Source organism: Typha latifolia, chromosome 5 (assembly GCF_019914945.1).
Source record: "Typha latifolia isolate L0001 chromosome 5, TyphaL0001v2, whole genome shotgun sequence".
Taxonomy (NCBI): domain Eukaryota; kingdom Viridiplantae; phylum Streptophyta; class Magnoliopsida; order Poales; family Typhaceae; genus Typha; species Typha latifolia.
The window spans coordinates 3,160,429-3,174,487 of record NC_133090.1 but is presented as its reverse complement, the minus strand read 5'-3'; the positions used below and the strand labels follow the sequence as shown (position 1 = coordinate 3,174,487).

The window sequence follows — 14,059 nt, the reverse complement described above, 5'->3', positions numbered from 1 at the left end:
TGGTGTTGGTCCTCTCCCGATTAAGTACACCTGGCTTTCTTCGATTGGTCAAATCGATTCGAGCCAAGTCATTAAGCCTCTAATAAAGGCCAATTGAATCCAGCCAGATTAGATGTCTTAGACTAGACCACATCAGCTAGTAAATACACGAATTGGTAATAGTAAAATCTTAGATTTATCTTATCGTTACCAACATATGTAATAAATTCCCAACAGGTAACAAGATCATTAACAAAATTTTATCTATCATCACATAAAAAAAAAAACCAAATCTCATTAGTAAATCCTTTAACAATCATTTGAAAAAAAAAGAAAAAATCTCAAAACTCTACGTGCAACTCCTCAAATTTCTAAAATCCATGCATCATGAGTCTATCATCTCCTCTTAGGCAGCTCGTAAGTCTTCTTCAAGAACCGGTTGGCCACCTCATCGTCCCGGTGGCACAGCACCCGGAGGACTGTGTTCGGGTCCGCTGGGCTCCACCTCCCAGTAGTCGGCGGCATCGGGATCTTCCGCCCTCCAATCCCGCTCGCCTCGCACGCCATCACCGTAAAATCCTCCACCAGCTTCTCCGTCGGCATTGCCATGAGCCCCACCACCCCTTCCACCGCAGCCGTCGCCGCCCCACTTTCCACCACCTCCTCCGTCACCAGCCCTTCTCCACAGCTGCAAAAGACCTGCTTTAAACTCGCGAAGTCCTCTGCCACAGCCGCGTGGTCGCCCCTCGCAAACGCGCGCAAGCTTCCTCCGGCGAGAAGCACCATGAGGAACGCCTCAAAGGAGGCCTTCATCACCTCACATACGGCGAGGGGTTGGGCTCGGTCGGTTAGAACGCGGAGGAGAAGAGTTAAGTTTTGCTTCAATGTACATAGAGTCGGACCTATGCGGGCAGTGGAGACGGTGCCCACGTAAAGGTAGTCGTAGAAGGTGTGGGCAGAGTCGAGAAAGATAAGGCGGTAGGCGCCGAGCTCGGCGATGCGGAGGGTGGCGGCTTGGAGGGCAGTGCGACCCTGGTTGAAGTGGGTTTGCACGACAGGACGGCGGGGAGCAGGATTGTAAGGGCTGAGGTGGCCCGGGGACGGGGAGGGGCTGCTATTAGTGCGGGAGAAGAAGGAGAGGGACTTGTCGATGGAGTGAAGGAGTGCGAGGAGGTAGTGGAGAGTATTGAGACGGACGTAGAGGCGTTGCGTGCCTCGGCTAGTGCAGGGCCGAGATCGGTGGGTCTCCTCCTTGGCTTTGATGAACCTGCGGAAGATGACCTTTGGTTTTCTTGCGCCTTCGCCGGTGATGTCAATGCCAGCCTGGCACAGCGGCGCCGCCTTCTTCCATATCTGAAGGAGCTTTGAGTCCAGGTTGCACCTCGTCAATGGCGGCAGCGTTGGAATGTACCTCTGCTTCGTTCCTAAGATCAAAATAAAAGCTCAAACTGTTAGATAGCAAGCTCACAGTATATATGAAAGAGTTATGAACTCTTAAGATGGTGACATGAATAGTAGAGTTGAGAGGATTTTAACCACATGATTCGACGAAAGAAGCATAATCCCGAATGAGGCTATCAATTCCAACGGTCAGGTCTTGAACGAGTTCTTCCCGGACTTCCATTTGAATCTGAAAGAGCTCGTCTACCGTCACCGTGGCCAGCTTCATCAGATTAACCGCAGACCGAGCGTATGGCTTGGTCTTCGATTTGGGGTCCCAATTCTGTAATAGAATCGAATTACAAAAATATTACAAAGATTAACATCAATCGGTAGACTGCATTGCCTCCATTAGCATAATAATGAGTGAGAATTGCTTCCAGCTTACCTCTGTCTCTTTAGCTCTATCAACACACACCCTTCCGATCCTGAGCCTTTCATTCATCCAGCTCTTTATTAGATTCAGAATAATGGATTCTACATCGTAGGGGATCATCTCCTTAATAATCCCCTTCCCACCATCCTCACAATCAACCGAGTCCTCGACCGCCATCTGGACCAGCACCTTCTCAAGCTTTCCCACTGCTTGCAGAACACAGACTGACTCAGTGGTCGGGCCTGATATCTTCGCACTGTATTGCTTCAGCATGACGCTGAAGCACTTGTGAAGGGTCACTACTGCCACTGCAGTTGGGGCCGGGTGCCACTTCTTTAATATGGAGCTGTATATTTCCTTCTCGGCTATCGCCAAATCCTCGGTCTTTTTGGCAAGACACAAGATCTCACTTGGATGGAAGTCTACTTCTAGGATCATGCTATCAGCATGCATGCTCCCGTTCTCATAGATCTGTCATCACCTTGGCAGATATAACTTAATTGAAATTCCATACAAGAACTGCTACGGAATATTAAAGATTTCAAGAAAGACATACAAGCCTGTACATATTGCCTTATCAGGTTAAATGAGTAGATGGATCCTGACTACAAAATGTATGAAAAATGAAGCAAAATAACAGTATCAATGCATACTTTGTGCAGTATGCTGCTTTAGCTTCATACTGGAGTTTAGACGAACCTATTTTGCATATCACGCAGTTATCATATATCCACATCATGCTGGAAAGTTAGAAAGAGGGGAACTGACGAGTATTCTCCAATAATCTCGTTACTCACCTTAGAGAAAGCATTCCTTATAGAGGATCTGATGTACTGATCAACATGATTTCTGGACAATGAATTGCTGAGAGTTCCATGATCATGCTCAGAAAGGACTGCTGCACCTCCGGAAGTTGAAACATATTCGCCAAGTATTTTTGCAGTAGAAAGAGCCAAAGACAGCACATTCTCCATCATCCCTGTGGTGCCTTTCTGAAACACTCCATGATAATCCAACAGCTTTTTCTCAGCCCATGCCTGCATCGAAGCTAATGCTGCAGACAAAACCCTTACATAACCGGACTCCCGACCAGCCTTCTTTGCATCACTGCCAACCTCAAAAAGCATTGTCAAGGTCGCACATATTAGATCTGGTTCCACTTGCTCAGTCACAACATATTGCTCAAAGAAGATCCAACTGAAACACACATTGTGGATCATCTTGTTAATCCCTAAGGTGGTCCAGGTCCTCTTCATCAATTCAAGCAGGTTGTCAACCTCATCTAGCACCACAGTCTCATCCCTGAGATCAAAGATGGCATGGAGGAGGGATAGGTAGAGATACATGTTGAGGGGGAAACCATCAGCCCAATGAAACACTTGTGGAGAACCATTGGGATTGCGCCAAGCCAAGGCAATCACGCAGTTGCATAGGGTGTGCATGGTCACAGAGTTCTTGCTTGTGTCGATAGGCTTGAGCTCGCTGGATTTCATGATCTCACGGAAACAAAGTGCAGCAGCCTCCAGTCGATCCAATGGCAGCAATGGGTGCAAGATTAGGCCTGCTTCTAAGATCTTGAGCTGGCGCCATTGCCATAGGTGGTATTCACGTAAGTCCGCGAATTCGGAAGGTTTCAATTGGAAGAGTAGCTCTAGGGGGAGGATGATTGTCTCAGCTCGTCTTCCCATCTAATAAGGATAGACATATAGCATTAGTGCACTAGCAAAACTATGCCTATCTTCAATCTAAGAACAGAGCGTCCAGATTCTCTTCCTTCTTCCCTTTTAATGGAAGAGGTGGATGTCCTATCCTTCTTATTTTTGAGAAGAAAAGGACAATTGCCATTGATCTAGCAACATTTCTAGCAAATAAAGAGCAACCTCGATTGAAATGCAAAATTAATAGCAAGAAAGATACCTAATGATCGAGTTGGCAAAGATATTAAAATCACCTTGTAAACTGAATAAAGTCTACAATTTGTTAACTTCAGAGCATATTGCAGAGCAATAGGTAACTTCATACTACTCTTGTGCAATAAAAGTCAACCACCATGGCATGGATTCACTCAAATACAGAATGTGAGTATTAGCAGAAATATCATTCCCTTTCGTATGGCATCAAGCAACAAAATAAACAGAGGGCTCTTTTGTCTCTCACAGTAATTTGATCAAACAACTACAGGGCAAAAAGAACAAAGCCAAACAGAGAGAGAATAGGAGAGGAATGAGGAGAAGAGACGAAAATAGAATATAACTCTATCTAATCTTATTTGAATGTAATCGAGAGAAGAGAAAAATACGTCTATTCTATTTTAGTTTAAATACATTTTATCTAATATATAAATTGGCACAAGCTATAATATCTAGAAAATTACTCTTTAAAATAAATAAAAATATTATTTACCTATTATTTAATTATTACTTTTTAAATTTGATATAATGTCAAAATGTTAACTAGAAAAATAATTTTTAATATATAAAGATTCTATCCTTTCTCTTTCGACTTTTGGACAGATAAAAAGTTGACTTTTTTTTTTTTGTTATCTTCCTTTCTCTCTTTAAAGTTAAATCTTAAACAAGAAAAAATTACTTTCTTTTCTTTGATGACCTTCACCCCTCTTCTCTCCTATCCTCTGACCTCTCCATCCAAACAGGTGTTAAAAGTTTACCTGAGTGACGATGGCCCTCATGAGGGTCTTCCTGAGCCGGCTATCGCTCACCTCCGTAACCCCCATTTGATGCCGCATGATCTCCGCCGGCGTCATCGGCCTATGCTTCAGCTTCCCCGCCCTCATCAACGGCGGCCCCGCTTTCCTCCTCCTCAACCCCAAAACCCTCTTCACTCGACTCGTCACCCCCGGAAACCCCAGCCCTCCTCCTCCTCCTCCTCCTCCCCCCTCCCCCTCCGCCGCGATGTACGAGAGTGGCGACCTTCCTCCGAAACCCGGGGCGGAGCGGCACGAGGTGAAGAAGACTTCGTACGCCATCTCCCGCAGTTCGTCGCGGTCAAGCCCGTCGAGCTTCCCGAATGGCCATTGGAGTAGCTCCGGCGCATCCGCCGCTGGGTCGTCGGCCAAGGACGAGGACGAGGGGCGGGGCCCCATAGTCGGCGAACAGGGTTGGGTTCGGGGGAGGGCGATGGGTGGGGTGAGTAATGGATACTATTGATAGGCATAGGCATTGGACGTTGGAGACGAGGAGAGAGAGGTAGATTAAATTTTGGATAGTAGATTGGTTATTTGGGAATAAGTACAGCGAAGACGAATAGAATCCTGTCCTGGTCTCCGGGAGTTGAGCGGCTATTTGCCTATTTTTACGTAGAACCTATTTTAATTTTTTTTCAGGGCATATTAACTACGTAGAATATCCATTAAAATATTTTATTAAAAATATACAAGTTACATAATCTTAGAAACTTTTGAAATCATTTATTTACCTTTATTTTTAAGAATGAAAGAAAAATAAATTGAGAATAAAATAGTTATTTAATATTTTATGTTAATGAATACCGCCCAAAAGTGAAATATATTAATAGTTAGAGTCAAAGTATCACAAAAATAAATAATGGTTCTATATACAAATAAGTGCAATTAGTGCTTTCTTTTATTTTTAATTGAACTCTATGAAATAACTTATATATATATATATATATATTACTTTATGACAGGAGAGTTTCTCGTGGGATGATGGGATGCCGATTTCAGTGAGAACGGCTCAAATATAGCACACAAAATAACTTTCAAGCTGATAACATGTGACTATTCTAAAAAATTTATAATTTAATTATATTTATTTTTTAATTTAAACGCAGGCGTGCACTGTGTATATAAATTACATGTATTCCACTGTAATTTTATATATTAAATTAAAAAAATAGATATGATTAAATTGTAAAAGCCCCAGCTAATCCAATCAATGCATTTTTTTTCTAGAAACATCCTGACAGTAAATAGATATGCATTACAATTTCTTTCTAGTGAAAAAAAGAGTCATACACGGATACAGTAAAATACAATCTGAACTTTTCAAGGAAACATACATCACAACATTCTCATATGTCAGATTTTCTCCAAAATTTTTGAAAAAAAAAAAATTTCTACATGTGTCTGCATCTATCTTCAGCCACCCCAGAATAAATCACTGAGGCAAAAAATTGATGATGACCTAAACTTTTCAGAATAGCAAGAGCTGTGGACGACTTTAGCCTCAATGTTGAACTTAACTGAACTGTCAAACTGACATGCTATCTCCGAGTATCAGCGTGTAACTTAATCAAACAATTCTCGATGAAAGTATTCTGACTGATGAATGATTTTGCAAAGAGAGCTTCAGACTCCCAGGCAACAGCAAAGTAATGCACAACTAACAATTGCATGACCCCAAATCGAGAACTCGGTGCTAGAGCTGTTGCAATAATCATCTCCAATTAGAATGATACATATATGTGAGCAATCTACATAGTAGTACAGAGACAAAAATCTGCATACTCATCCTCAGAGTCGCTCGAGTCACTGTTGACAACAAAGAGAAAGAAAAGAATAAAATTGATTAATAAACAATAAATAGATGAACGTGGCACCTGAGTTTGAGTAATTCAGTATCAGTACTCTGTTAAATAGTTTGTTTCCATCATATAAAAGCTAACATCATGTCATCAAGATTGGGAAAGTAAATATACAACATATTAGACAGAGAAAAAGTGTTATTTTCCACAAAATCCTTCCTTTCCATCTTATTCGTCAAATAAATCACAACAAGGTTCATAAATATGATATATCTTATTTTATGTGTCAAGTTTGCATATCATCTCTCATGAGTGAACTTTGAGTTACAAGCAAATTACGTAGCGCATGATGGCAAAATTCTTTCCAGAGAAAGCAGTGGGCAATTTTGGGGGGCGAAGGTGGAGTTAGCATTACGTAACACTAAAAACATATGGAAACCATTATAAAGGGTAAAAAGAAGAGAGAAGCTTTTAGATATAGAGGGCTACTGTCAAAATGGGCCAAAAAGAACATAGTCACTGTGGTCCTTTTAGGATTAAAATATACATTGTTACAGTCATTCGAGTGATTTTAAAAAGGTTGACTATGAAAAAGACAAATTAAAGCCAAGTACTGTATTGTTGTAAAACATATATGCAACTAGGGGAAATTCTTTTGTCAAAATAGGTGCACTCTAGTTCTAGTTATGATAGCCTTGCTGCTGAATCAACTGTGAGATTATGAAATAAAGATATTGCCAACTGCATAACATGTGCACACACCAGTCACTACATTCTTCCTTATTAGTAGTAGATAGGGATCATTAATAAAGACTATAATTTCTATTGGTTATTCATTTCTGTATTTGGTTTTCCTAGTGCCAGACGGCCCAGACTGCCTTCTAGTTTAGGGACCAACACCTTCACTTCAGGTAAGTAAAGTATTGCCTATACTAAAACAATGTCTCACTTCTTTTTATTCCCTTCTTCCCATTTTTTCTATTTTTATTTTTATTTTATTTTTTTGCGGGGAAACCACAAATTGGTAGCTGAGTCAAATTCTTGGAAAGCACCTTCTTAATAATTCAACAGGACCACCAGGATAAGCCATCTGGTTATCAGCTTACCTCTTCATTTACACTGTTTCCTCATGACAACCATCAAGAAAGTGAGGAACTTTTGATTGTATAAGTTCTTAAAGTTCCATATATAAGTTCGATCTTCCTACTACCCAACTAATCCTTTCAGTTTACGGGAGGCCTCCTTTTCCAAAAAACTGTCAACTCAAAATTTGGCAGTGACTCTTAAAAGGGTTGCCAATTTAGCATCTAAATGCAACTTCTCAACCCTCTGAAAGAAGCCTTCTCATATTGGGTAACTTTTCTCTTCACAGATAACCAATTTAATGGGAATGTTAAATGTAAATGCTGAACTATGTTTGACCAACAAATTTGAAATAGTATATGTTGCACAACACAAATCTAAAGAAAAAAATTTCACCTAGGGTTACAAGAAGACAAAGTTCTGAGATCTGACATATAGGATTCTAATGTAATACTTGTTGTACAAGAAGCTAACAGAAATTTGAAATGTTATTTAATTAGAACCTAAACATCTTAGAAAGCTGAAATTATCTAACTAGCTAATCAAGATAGTAAGTTTGATCAGAAATTTGCTCAAATCATTGGAGACTTTTTTCCGGTCAAAATAGAATAACAGATTTCTACATTTTGTATTTTGATGAGTTTGGAAGCCTTGGCCTCCTTAAATTATTCAGCTGAAATTAATTGGTTTCAGATAATCTGACATGCTCAGATTGTGAAATTATTTAAAGTCTGTTTTGTCCCAATTTAAGCTTGACCACCTTGCAAGAAATATACTTACGACTTCAATGAGCTCCTTAACATATATATTAGAAATTAAAATAAGTATACAAAGAAGTATACGTCCAATAATGCCTACGGTGTATATTTACTGTATCTAATGCCATATGTATCTCTTACGTAACCTTGCAACAGCGACATGACATAGACTATCTAAAAATGTCTAGGAATGTACTTTAGTTTGCTCTTATATTAACTTATTGCTTCTTACATATTATTTACCAAGCTTCAGCCTGAAAATCAGAAGAAAAGAAAGTACAACAAAAAAGCTGAAGTAATCTACACTATCAGTTTTAAGCACCCACGTAAAGACATGTTTTCAAGCTTGATTCTCTTTTCTTGGTTATCTCAGAAGCATGTGAAAATTTTCCATCTGCCAAATTGAACCCAATACTACCAAACCCACTGCAACAATCATAGACAAAGCACTGACTTAGCTAGAAGTGACTTCTGAAATGAATTGTCCTAGCACGAGGCTTAGAAAGGCAGATAAAAATCGGTCTTACCCTTGTTGGATGCTTCTTTTTTATTCTAACCAGTAACACTAGGGTGCATGGTGGCAGGACTTATCATCACAGCACGTGAAATCCTCTGAATGACACTCTGAACTTTGGGTGTAATAACTCATTGAGGGAAACTAAGTCGCAGTTGTGTTCTAATGTTCAAAGATTGAAATTGGAGCATTTTAGTTGCTTGAATTATTTTAAAGCTTAATTTAATCTTATCTAGAAGAGATCCCTAAATTTCAGCAGTCAAAATTACGACATTTGTGATCCTATGACAAAAGTTTCTCAGATCTAGCTAGGATTAACAAGATTACAGAGATATTGCACAAGTAAAAGGATTCGCAGCGGGCAACAAGGCACCTCTTCTCCTACAAGGGATGCAACTTTCACAAAACTACAGGAGAAAAATAATAAGAGAATATCTTACCAATTATATAACTAAAACTAAAATTTTACCTTTAGCAAATTATAATTCAGAAAATTAAGTTCTTATCATAATTATTTCCGTTCAATAAACCCATATAGCATATTGCTACACCTGTAGAGGTATAACAAAATAAGGAAGAGATTAATTTCAGTAGAAACACTACCTTGGCTGGAACTCCAAGACCTCCACAAGTTTATTGCCACTGTCATCATTCCACTGGACTTTCCGCTTTGCATTCTTCTTTCGCATCCTCTCTGACCTTCCATCCACGGCCGACAACAGAAGGGAATTCGTCTCTCCGCCCTCTTTTACCTCATTCGAATCCACGGAAGAATCATACTTGCTTCCATTACAGACACTCAAATTCATCTCTCTACCAGCAGTATCTAGACTCATCTGCGACTTATTCTATCCACCAAGGACAAAAAGAAAATTTCTATGCCAGTTGAATCTGAAAACCCTAATGCAAGAAAAAAATTACTCAAATCCACCGCCAACCCAATAAAATTAACCGAAAATTTACCCATTTCTCGATCAAACTTCTTCCCATCTCTAAACTCGAATAACCCAAACGAAGAAACAAACGTTAAATCAATATGAGAATTGTGTTCCCTCTAAATATCAAAAAAAGAAAATTAAAACTTTTGTAATTAGAAACTGTAAACCAGACGACTTAAAACAACTAAAAAGCGAGAAAAAGAATTCACAAAATAAAGAATTCGAAGTAGAAGCAGACGGAATGCAACATAAGAATAAGGAATCAAAGGAGGAGTCGATTCGATTAAAAATACCAACTTTTCTGAGGGAGGAAAGCTGGAAAGAAGAAAAGAGAGGCGGGAGTCAAGACTCAAGCCACTTGTAATAAAAAATACAAGCATTTGGTGGGAGAAGTAGCCAAACAGCTTAATACACAAATTGAGGAGTTTTTTTAATCAAATTACACCAGATTTTAAAAAAATTTATTTTGTACCAAAATAGCTCACGCCTCTTAATAAAAAAAAAAGGGAGTCTATTTCACTGTAGTTTTAAATAAAATACTAAATTGTTAAACATTTTATCTGCCCCTAACTTGGCCAGCTTCTACTCGGTAAGATGCTGATATGATCAACGCTAAAAAAGTTTAACATTTTATTATTTTAAATACTAAATATGAAAGATAAAAAAAATTTATAGCATCCTAATTTTGTCCTTGGTAATTTATTTTAGTTATAAAATATATGATTGCGAAGATATAAAAGAGTTTTATAAGTTCGAAAAAATATAACGATTCTCCAAAACTAACTATATTTAGAATCACAAAAAATGACCATAACTCCTCTAAATTTACTTTAAATTTTTTGTTTTAGGTTCTTTCAAATAAAACATTAAATCCTCAAGTGTTAGAGTGTCTTATAAAATAAACATTTCAGTATTTTTATTTAAAAGCAAAATACTAAATTTATCAATATTTTATCTATGGCTATATTGTCACTGACCTATTTTATTATTAAGTTTGAGGAGGGGGGGTAATCTATTTAGGAAAATAAAATATATAAGAGTGCTAGTTTGGTCAGAAACTCTAAATTAAGAACATAAATAATGTGACCGTACTTGGGTACAAACCTCTCGCTTAATTATAATAGTAAGTATTACAATAAAAAATGCAGGATATCAGGCCTTAGGACAAATATATATATATATATATATATATATATATTAAGGTTTCGTCGCGATCTAACCATTAAATATATTTTGGTGCTAGTAACACTAAGATACACATCCTATGTTGCTTTTGCTTCGTCCTGTGCCGCCTATTTTGGACCGTTTGATTTTGTTAATGATACCTAATTCCATCACCGACACAGTTTTGACTTTAAGATATATTTTTTTATAACATGTTATGATGTAGTGCTCGTAAACAAGTTCGGCTCGAGCTCATTTAGTTCTAAATGAGTCCAACCGAACTAATCTTTTAGGCTGAAAACCATACTTGAGGTCAAGCTCAGCTCAATTAGGCTCAATATAATATATTATAATATATTCACACAGAGTAATTAGGCTTTTTCTGTTAATAATTTATTATTTGTATTACTGCATGTGATAATTTTATAATTTAGGATTTATACGTTTTAATTATTTAGCTTTCAGAACTTATTTTATTATGTGTATCAGGCTCAGTCCAATAAGCCTATTACGCCTATTGAGCTATCGAGCGTCATCGAGCTGGAGATGAGCCGAGCTTTTTTTATAACTTTTTGATCCTCAACTATCTAATATCTCTTTCCTCGAAAAAAAAAATATAATATCTCATGCCCTCGTTATCGTATTAATAAAAAAAAACATGATAATCTTACCCTCAACTCTTTTTTCTTTCTTTCATTTCATCTAAAGTAAGCTTAAAATGGTCTCTAGAGAGCCCAAATTTAAGCACATGACAATTTCTGACAAAAAAAATCTAGTCGATAACTAATAGAATAGTCATTTCGAAGATTTATATAATTAAGGAGGTCAAAATGAGTAATAGTTATCTAGGTGTCATTATGCCGGGCCGCTAGATGCCATTGTCCCTTAAATAACAATATTTCATTATGAAAAGGTGATCTTATATATATGATAATTTTGAACTAGAAGAGTCAGTTCTTACTAATAATTATATTTGACAACTGAGGCAACCTTCTGGAGCCAAAATATGTCAACTTCAAACATATCATACTCAATGCAATTCATTTTCATAAGAAAAACATGTTTCAATTTTTACTTACATGTGATCGTTTCGACTTCTAGCCTTTTTCGTTGGAGAGTTAGGACCACATTACTTATTCTAATGGTTGGACCTAAAAGTCGGTTATATTACACTTTTGACCTAATAAATAATTATTATACTAACATGAAACGTGAGTTATAAAATACTAGACTTATAATAAAAAGAATGAGTCAATTTAGACGGGTAAAAAAAAGGAGTCAAGAATTTTTTTAGAAAAAAATAATTGTTATTTTCATAGAAATATAGTCTAGTTTCAAGATGATATGGAGTTTAGTTGTATTATAATTTTTTCAAAGCTGACAAAATTAGCGCTAATGACACAATATTATTTTTGATAGAAAATTTAACACTTGTAATTTGGTCTAAACCATAGAGAGATTAAGTGTGAACTAAGTCAAATTGGATGAGATAAACTATAATTTTCTTTTTTTTAAAATTTACATAAAAGTATGTGAATTTTTAAACTATTAACTCTATTAAAAATCTTGAGACAAAAAAATAATCATTGGGAACTTTTTTAATTACCTCTCTATAAATAGTTTGGAAAGGCACATATTTATCCAATGAGTTCGAAAAAATATACCTAGTTTATATAAGAAACAAAAAAAAAATTAAATCTATGAAAATAGGCGAATGAAAATTGGTTTCATGACGATGGAAAATAAAGAGAAGTGAGTTTAGTGTCATATTTAATAGTTGAGAAATATTAGTATACTATATAAGTGTCAAACTTCTTACGGACTTTGGAATCAAAATTGGTACCTATTTTATAGGTAAAAAGTACTATGTAAATTAACTCACACACATGCACCGTCCGGCTCGGCTCGGTTTGGTTTGCACACATGGGTCAAGTCCAAATTTCTTTTTTTTTATCTAATATAAGTTTGGATCTGGTTTGGTTCGTCGAATCCCTTCATCGTGCCTATTTACTACTATAAATAGTTTGTCAGTCTGCATTTGTTAATCACAAATTTATTCATTTCATTTATACGTTGAGTCTTTTGTCTGTATTTGAAGAGAGAGTTCTGCACAGTTCATGCTTGACATGGTATTCGAAGAACGACTTCTTTTCTAGTGTAAGATAATGATTGTATCCTAGAAGATCGACGTTCACTATTCTATAGGTAATCGGTAGAATTTGCCCTAAGTAAATAGTGTTAAACGCTAGACTTGACTATACAAAATTTCATATCATATAATTTATTAAATTCATTTTATTTATTAGATCATATTGGTTGTGACTTATGGAATCAGATTATTATTGCCAACAACCGAGATGCCCTATTCTTTATATGAACTAAATAATAAGATCAAATCCTATCAAATTAAAACAATACTTATCCTAAATGAGAATTTTTAATGGACGCCAGCTCATTATAAAGACATATCAAGATGGAAGACAATTAACCTTCTTATTCACAAAAACTTTAAGGCTAACATAATGGAAGATATTAGCACATCAATCACTAACCTTCACCTCTTTAGAGAAGTACAGCTAGCCAGAGATCTATCAAAGAGAGAGAGGGAGAGAGAGACACCAGCAATAACAATCTCACATAGGGCTTTTTCATATTCTGAGATAGGATATAAGTTGGAGTCGGTATTCTAACTTGAGTTAAGTTAATGGAAGTATAATTTAGTTGAGAGTATTTTTATAGTATATTTAACTTATATATTTAGTTAAGTTTAGTTAACATATTTAACAGCAGAATATTTTAATTTTTTTTACATATTTACTAAAATATAATGCTCGATTCATAAATAGTAAAAGTACTGCATGTAAATCTTAATTCAAGGCTTAGTGTCCATGACTGGTGGTCCAAGAACAGACCTTTTCTTTTGGCAACGTACTCCATGTTGGATTCAGATCAAGTGCTAAATCCAAAAACGAGACAGTAACATTTTGGCTTTAGAGTTTAATCAATCATCACTCATAACATAGTAAATCTAACGGTAAATGAATAGAATTTTTTTTAAAAAAAATGTAAATTAACAATTACCTCCATATGTCTAAAATTAAACTTCTAATTAAATCATAGAAGGGTCAGCCCACTCCCTACAAACTCGCTTAACAATCGCGAATGAATCTAGGTTGTTAGCAATCACAGCTTCTTCTGCTAGTGAAGTAGACTATAATTATCGCTTTATAAGCTCGCTTCTTCTGAATTCTACTCTTGTAACCACATTGAGATAATTTTGTAACTTATTTTTTTATAATATGGA

General features: G+C 36.7%; 2 protein-coding genes across 3 annotated transcripts; both read right to left on the bottom strand.

The window, feature by feature from the left end:
* Positions 1–174: 174 nt before the first annotated feature.
* Positions 175–4,993, bottom strand: LOC140789728 (protein unc-13 homolog). 2 transcript variants are annotated; one of them, XM_073139531.1, is made up of 5 exons: positions 4,464–4,993; positions 2,593–3,483; positions 1,808–2,266; positions 1,516–1,702; positions 175–1,403 (listed from the first exon to the last, which is right to left on the bottom strand). In XM_073139531.1, exons 1-5 carry the CDS (start codon positions 4,896–4,898, stop codon positions 376–378), a joined length of 3,000 nt encoding a protein of 999 aa, XP_072995632.1. In that variant the 5' UTR covers positions 4,899–4,993; the 3' UTR covers positions 175–375. The 2 variants fall into 2 exon arrangements, with proteins under 2 accessions (XP_072995632.1, XP_072995634.1); XM_073139533.1 differs by lacking the exon at positions 4,464–4,993 and adding an exon at positions 3,747–3,830.
* A 741-nt stretch (positions 4,994–5,734) lies between these two features.
* On the bottom strand, positions 5,735–9,964 carry LOC140789730 (uncharacterized). Its single transcript, XM_073139534.1, has 3 exons — positions 9,257–9,964; positions 6,282–6,305; positions 5,735–6,198 (listed from the first exon to the last, which is right to left on the bottom strand). The coding sequence occupies exons 1-3, from the start codon at positions 9,487–9,489 to the stop codon at positions 6,123–6,125; spliced, it is 333 nt and encodes a 110-aa protein (XP_072995635.1). The 5' UTR covers positions 9,490–9,964; the 3' UTR covers positions 5,735–6,122.
* Positions 9,965–14,059: the final 4,095 nt, after the last annotated feature.

What these genes read in the sequence shown, in the direction of transcription:
- LOC140789728 (XM_073139531.1), bottom strand. Translation starts at nt 4,898, where the DNA reads ATGGGGCCCCGCCCCTCGTCCTCGTCCTTGGCCGACGACCCAGCGGCG. An exon ending in ATAGAGCTAAAGAGACAGAG is followed by an intron (nt 1,703 to 1,807) that starts GTAAGCTGGAAG and finishes ATTCTATTACAG; the next exon opens with AATTGGGACCCCAAATCGAA. An exon ending in TTCTTTCGTCGAATCATGTG is followed by an intron (nt 1,404 to 1,515) that starts GTTAAAATCCTC and finishes TTTTGATCTTAG; the next exon opens with GAACGAAGCAGAGGTACATT.
- LOC140789730 (XM_073139534.1), bottom strand. Translation starts at nt 9,489, where the DNA reads ATGAGTCTAGATACTGCTGGTAGAGAGATGAATTTGAGTGTCTGTAAT. An exon ending in GTCTTGGAGTTCCAGCCAAG is followed by an intron (nt 6,306 to 9,256) that starts GTAGTGTTTCTA and finishes TGTTGTCAACAG; the next exon opens with TGACTCGAGCGACTCTGAGG. An exon ending in TCGAGCGACTCTGAGGATGA is followed by an intron (nt 6,199 to 6,281) that starts GTATGCAGATTT and finishes TTATTGCAACAG; the next exon opens with CTCTAGCACCGAGTTCTCGA.